The 6951-nt window shown below is 38.0% G+C and overlaps 1 protein-coding gene across 1 annotated transcript in view; it reads right to left on the bottom strand.

Annotated features, from left to right (window-relative positions):
* The window catches only part of GATB (glutamyl-tRNA amidotransferase subunit B), a 47223-nt gene that overhangs the window by 38369 nt on the left and 1903 nt on the right, over positions 1 to 6951 (bottom strand). The window contains exon 2 of the mRNA XM_035890400.1: positions 5038 to 5188. Within this exon, the coding sequence (XP_035746293.1) occupies positions 5038 to 5188 (151 nt within the window). The remainder of the gene's footprint in view (positions 1 to 5037; positions 5189 to 6951) is intronic.

Here is a 6951-nt window from a genome sequence, read left to right as displayed (position 1 = left end):
CAGGAATGTCAAAACAAAACTGAAATCACAAGTTGGTAAAGCAGCTGTTGCAATCACCAGATTTAACAGGCACACGATATCAAAAAATCTAGTTTCAAGCTGTAAAGTATAAATCCTGGTCTCAAATGCTGTTTCTATTCCAATATGTATAGCTGATAGACAGATCCACTAAAATCTCACACAAACCTCTCAGTGCCTTTGAAAGCAAATGTATCAGGTAAATTCTGTATATTAATAACATCTAAAATTAATCATAAAGTCTGATAATCTATCACCCAAGATGTCTGGAAAAACACCGGGTATCTGCCACTGCCAAGTGTCAATATAGGAAGGGGAACTAAAGCACTCTCTACATCCCCAAACCGGGTATTAACCCTGTCACATCCCTGGGCAGCCACCTCAACAGTGCAGCACTGCAGGGTGGGGAAGGCAACAGCATGATACACATCTCTCTGGTACTGAGCAGTGTTGCACTGACATTCCTCAGCCTTGGAGAAGTCAGAGTGTCGTGGTTTAACCCGGCTGGCAACTAAGCACCACGCAGCCACTCGCTCACTCCCCCCTCCCTCAGTGGGATGGGGGAGAGAATCAGAAAAAAAAAGTAAGACCCAGGGGTCAAGATAGAGACAGTTTAATAAGAGAAAAGAAAAACAATGGTACTAATAATAATGGTAAGAGAATATACAGAATATACAAAACAAGTGATGCACAGTGCAATTGCTCACCACCCGCTGACCAATGCCCAGCCCGTCCCAAGCAGCGATCACTCTCTGAGCCGCAATCACCCTGCCCGAGCAGCGATCACTCTCCCCTTGACCAACCAACTAACTCCCCCTGAGCATGACGTTATATGGCATGGAATAGGTCTTTGGTCAGTTTGGGTCAGCTATTCTGGCTGTGCTCCCTCCCAGCTTGTTATGCACCTGGCCGAGCAGGAGTAGCTCAAAAAGTCCTTGAATAGTCTAAGCACTACTTAGCAACAACTAAAAACATCAGTGAGCTATCAACATTATTCTAGTACTAAGTCCAAAACACAGCACTATGCTAGCTACTATGAAGAAAATTACCTCTTTCCCAGCCGAAACCAGGACACAGAGTCTGGAGTTTAAGTTGTCAGTGGTGCAATACCAGCAGGAACAAGGGCTAATAGCTGTTCTAGCCCTGCTTTCTTCTGTGAAAAGGTGGATCTGGTTGCCTGTCATTTTACAGGTGAGAGAAGACACAGTAGGACCCAAATGCTTCCTTCCATCACTATTTACACAGGGAAGACTAAAGGAGATTAAAACAAAAGGATATGAAAATCTCAGTACAGGATAGCAGCAGTGAGTGAGTTGTCAAGCCCTCAAGGATGTCCAGTGGAGCAGGAAAAAACTGTGTATTCAGATAAAATCATGTATCTCCCATGATATTCTACAGTTAAATGTTCAACACAGATCTTACTCTGTTTCCTGAGGTCAGAAGGTATTTACCTTTTCTTCATTAGAAAGAAAGCTTGATCATTACCAAGTGTTTCCGAAAACTCTATCTTAAAAAAAGATAAACCAGATGCTGTTCACACTGTGAAGAGAATGAAATTCAAATGCATGAGAAGGTGTCAAAAATTTCAAAATACTTAAGACTGTAGGGCTAACATTCATTCAAATCTTATTAATTTAAACCTTGGTTATGTAAATCCTAGATTACTTCTTAGTACACTTGCCGACAAAGAAATAGGATCAGGCTTTCACTTTAGTCATGCAGGAGACAAACGTGAAATGTGCATCTTTGTGTGATTAGCAACACAGACTGTAAGCACAGACAAAAAGGTTTCAGCCTTTAGCTACTAGATCTACCGTCTTATTTCTGTGGCTGAGCTATAATTAACCTTTAGTCAGCCACCTCAATCATGAGAATAGATAATCATGGATTCTCTTTCTGTGAGCCCAGTCTTATCTTTACAAACCTTTATAAAGATCCTCAGAATTTCAAAGAGGATAAATCAGACTGGGAGTGAAACCCCCTTTATGGATCCTCAGAAGAATTTTAGATCAATCTGCAGGTATGCCACCATGTGCAGCATAAAACTTTCTTTGTAACAGGCCCTCCAAAGACACCAAGCTAAGATCATTGTCAGCCCATTCACCAGGTAAAAAAAAAAACCACAGGCCTTTGCACATTTTGTGACATGAAATGCAATGTATGCAGTCCCAAAGAAAGGAGATCCTTACAGTAACTTGAGTAAGATGCTACCTGGTCTAGTGGTGAGGGGTTCCATCACCACAGGGCACAAAAAGTGTGCAGAGTAGCATGGGATGAACCGTCCAGTCTCACTACTTCTAAATCTACTTTTTTAATCAAAGCTTTGCCACATAATTTTTTCTGTCTCATGCCAAACGGGAGTGCACCTGCATAGCTGTTCTTGCCTGCAGCTCTCTCAGAGGCACATTATGAGAGCAGCATAGTGAAATGGCCATGACACTAACACTGTGATGGTCCTCCTAAGGTCTACTGGCAGCAGAAGCATAAAATAAGCTGTATTACAGTGCAGGAAGAAAATACAAAGAGGAAAGATGGAGGAGGGCTAAACACATTCTTCTAGTTTCCTCTCTCCTGTGCAGAGCACAGCAAAGGTTCATGCCCACACTTTCTAATGACCCAGAAATGTATAGCAACCAGAAAAACTCCCTTTAGCACCATTCTTTCTGGTCTTGTTGTGAAGCAGCAAATACTACCATGCCTGTCTATCACAACTATCTCACGGTCCCACAGTAAATTTAAATCCCTGTGACAAAGAAAACTGCCCCTACAGTTCTCAGTTTATAACAGCAGTTATTCTCTGCTACAGACAGCACAACTACTGTATTAAAACTTTGCTCTTATTTTTTTTGCTTCTCAATAAAACACGAGTCAAAAGGAAAGGCCAAATATTTACCTTCTAAAGGGATTTATTAGGCAATAATCTTAACATCTGTTAAAATGTTGTTTTGTTTTGTTTTTTTACAAATACTTGGAAATTTTCAAAAACTACCTTCCATCTTTCAAAATCCACCAAAATCCAATTCTACTCCAGACACCATTGCCATATACAAACATATATAATTATTTCAAGAAAATAAGCCCAGCTGCTGATTCCAGAACAAACACTGGTCTCTAACATTAATTCCTGTGCTGAAAGTACAATGGGAAAATAAAGCTATGACTATTGACTGGATTTTGTATCACATTCTAACATGCAACAACATGTATTCCATAACACTCACTTTCAACTCCATTTTCACCAGTACTACAGTGAGAAAAATCTTTCTTCTCTTTGTATAGATAAAAGCAGCTGGTAGAAGCTAACACAGCATCACTACTTTTAAATTAACCTAACCATCCTGCTTTTTTGCTTTTCAGGTACAGTATATTCTCTGCCAAAGGCCACATGTACTGGGGTTTTCTCACAAAGGTCATACCAAACCTAATTTGTAAAGCACTTTAATAGAGAAAAAAGCCAACCCCCACCCCAGATAAATAGTAACGTACATAAAAATGAAACTCTTCTTACTCATTTTTGTTCATTCAAGAACAGTTTTTCTTCTTGACCGAAGGTAAGCATTCGACAATTTACAAGGATTTCTGCGCATTAACAGAATGTTAAGTAGAAGGTCTAAAACCATAATCTTGAACCCTTTTAAATTTTTTGACTATTAACTCCTTAATCTACCTCTGCCCCCAGATGAAAGGAACTAATTTTCCATGTTTCTGTCTAACCAGATTCTTCCAAAACCAAACGATTGCATCAGATTCCCATTCTCTCAGGAAAGTTTTCAAAATTTCTATATAGTTAGATCTTAAACTCAGTCCTGAACTGCCACTGAGACCAGGGTGAAGTCCAAATACGATCAGCATCTAAACTTCACTTCCTATGGTTTCCAATACCTTTGCAAATACAGAATGAATGTATCAATTGATTTCTCTCTTTTAAGAATCATGTGGCATATATCAAGACCCTAGAAATCCAGCCATAAGTTAATTATCAATTTCAGAATATTATTTAAGGCTGTATTACGGTGATGAAAAGCTTCCACTAGATTAAGAAAATTACCTGCAATTGGAATTCAAACCTCCACTCAGTGAAACATTTTTGCATTAAATAATTTGACCCCATTATAGTCTCTGCATGCTTGTTGCATGAGACAATGCTACGTCTATTCAATATTTATTTTCACTGTACAGTAAGAGCTTATGTTATACTTTTTAAACTATTATTTATATATTAAACTTGTTAGATTCCCAGAGAACACTATGGCAGTACTGTCATAGCCATCAGAGTTATAATTAAGCTGAGACTTCAAAAATTTATTACATTGTCACTGATAAATCTCATTGCTAAATGCTAGCTAGCTATTCTGACTTGATTAGTCCACCATGTCTCACACAGATTACTTTTTTATTACATTGTCACTGATAAATCTCATTGCTAAGTGCTAGCTAGCTATTCTGACTTATTAGTCCACCATGTCTCACACAGATTACTTTTATTTATTTAAATAATTGTTTTGCTCTGGAAATAAGAATAGTTGACACTTCCCTAATTCAGAGACTTTCTACTTAGGAAGCAAAGTACCTCCATAGTGAGACATTCCAAATGGCAAATGACAGCTACATAAACAAACATATGGCAAAGTAACATCAAATGGCCACTCAGAAATCTAACATGTTCTTCTCTCATAGGATTTTAAGTATCTCCCATATTTAAGGAATTTCCTCTGTGGCATACTAACCAAATACACCCACTCTGGCCTCAGAGAAATACTGCAATTCATTCAATAAGTTGAAGAGACACGCCTCATTTTTTTCCTTTGCAGAGGATATCAAGTATCTGTAGTGATAACCAGGGAGTGAGTGAACTGAAAAGAAATAGTGCTAAGCATGTCATGTTATCAAACAACCAGAAATAGAAAAATATGTAAACTTAGTCCTATAGTCAAATATTGTGAAGAACAAAATATTAGAAATATACTCAAAGACATCTGACATTAATCTTTATATAAATTAAGTTGAAGCATAACTTACTGGCAAAGTTCCTGGTAAAGAAGCATCAAAGAAAGATACCAAAGAGTTAGGAGGTGCTACAAACTGGACTTGGGAACCAGAGAAAAGTTTTGAGTTGGAACTGATCTGTGCATGAATTTCCAGACCTACAACCGGCAGCCATGGAGCAAGACTGAAAAGGAAAGAGGAGAAAGGAAATACAGTTTAAATATACATGACATTAAAGCCCATAAACATCTAAAAATACAAGAATTAAGAACTTTTCATTTATTCTTTTAACAAAAATTAAGTTGTAATTTAAAAAAAATGTAAATTATGTAAATACATTGACTGTAATGGCAAAAGTTGTGCTGCAATACTGGAGAACCAAGACTAATTGACAATATTATACAGAGGGTATGGTATGGTATGGTAAAGTGTCTTCATTATATACAGAAAACAATGCGGTAAAAAATAAATGTAATGGTCTGAAACTTTTAGCTTTCTTTTCCTTACATGAGGAATCTTAGAGGAATTAATGAGGCAAACTTGCATGCTGGATGAACCCTAATTTAGTACCTTGTGAAAATCACAAAATCATCATAAATATCAATTACTTCTCAGGTAGTTTGATAAATCTCCAACAGACAGGTGGCATAATAAATTCTGTATTCTTTCGCAGCTAGTCACTTGCATGCTGGGAAAGGTGGCTCTCCAGAGCAATGTTAGTAGCATATTAGCATAAACATTAGTAATCCGGTAATAGAGAAATCATCATTTCAACTAGAGAGCTGCTGCTCTCTGAACATACTCCACAGAATAAAGCTTCTCCATATCATCTAAAAAGTAATTGCAATTCTCACATCCATAACCTTTTTATGGACACGAGAAAAAGGTCACCTTTACAGTATGAATTGCTTGACAGTTTCTGTAAGTAATTATCTGGCCTTGTACAAATGAAGCAGCACAAATAATATTTCAGTGATGAAATCACATTTCTATGGCAGAATACTTCAGCAGTATAAGTACCCAGATAGCTATAGGAGATAAGTGAGCTATGGAAAAACATCAAACAAATATATCAAGTACAGTGTTCCTTCCAAAGGTGATCATAATACATTGCCAAGATTTTAGTTCTCTGTCTGCCCTCCAACAGCTGAGGACATCCCTACAAACACCAAACTAGTGATGCAGATGCCACTTATATCACTGGTTTAGGAAGACTAATATTATCATAAAGGATTAAGGTTTAGATATTTAAAGGAACTAATAAATTTTCTTTTACTGAAACATAATATTTTCTTAGGTATTTTCAACTATTCATAAAAATACCTCAAAGCTTAGAAATAAAAGGTTTGGTTTGCTTTTTTTTTTTTTTAAATTGCACAGGCCAATTTATTTCATTGTTTCCTGCATTCTTTAGAAATGCATCCCTGTCACATCATAGCATTAAAAATTACATCAGGCTTCGCTTCATCAGTGTGTTGGCTTACACGCAGATGAAAATGTATGTTCATCAGTCAGACCTTGAGTCCTACACTGACGAGAAACCTGGAGTTTCTTGCCATGTTTCTTCAAGGCTTATGTTTATTTGTGTCTCTAAAGAATCAGCCGGTCTGCGTAACTTCAGGTAGGTAATCAGTTGTGCTGAGAGAAACCCCAGCCTCACCAGAGAACGCGAAAGCTTGTACAGGCCGTAACTTTCAGTTATGGCAGGAATTAAATGCTCCGTTCCAGCCACCCTGTGAAACTATTTCACACGTGAAAGTTTCACGTTTCTCCACTGGAGGAGAAAGCTTCCTTTGGACCAGAACCACCCTTCAAACGCAAAACTGGCGCAGCCCTTGCTTGTTTGTACTCTGAACACGTGCTAATGCTCTCTGATTTGCTTGCATTGGGTGGGACTCTTACCACAGCCAAACGTGTCGGAGGGACAACGTCCCTACTGCAAAGACA

Source organism: Egretta garzetta, unplaced genomic scaffold, assembly GCF_000687185.1.
Source record: "Egretta garzetta isolate BGI_Z169 unplaced genomic scaffold, ASM68718v1 scaffold32, whole genome shotgun sequence".
Classification (NCBI taxonomy): domain Eukaryota; kingdom Metazoa; phylum Chordata; class Aves; order Pelecaniformes; family Ardeidae; genus Egretta; species Egretta garzetta.
This window is presented reverse-complemented; position numbering and strand designations above follow the sequence as displayed.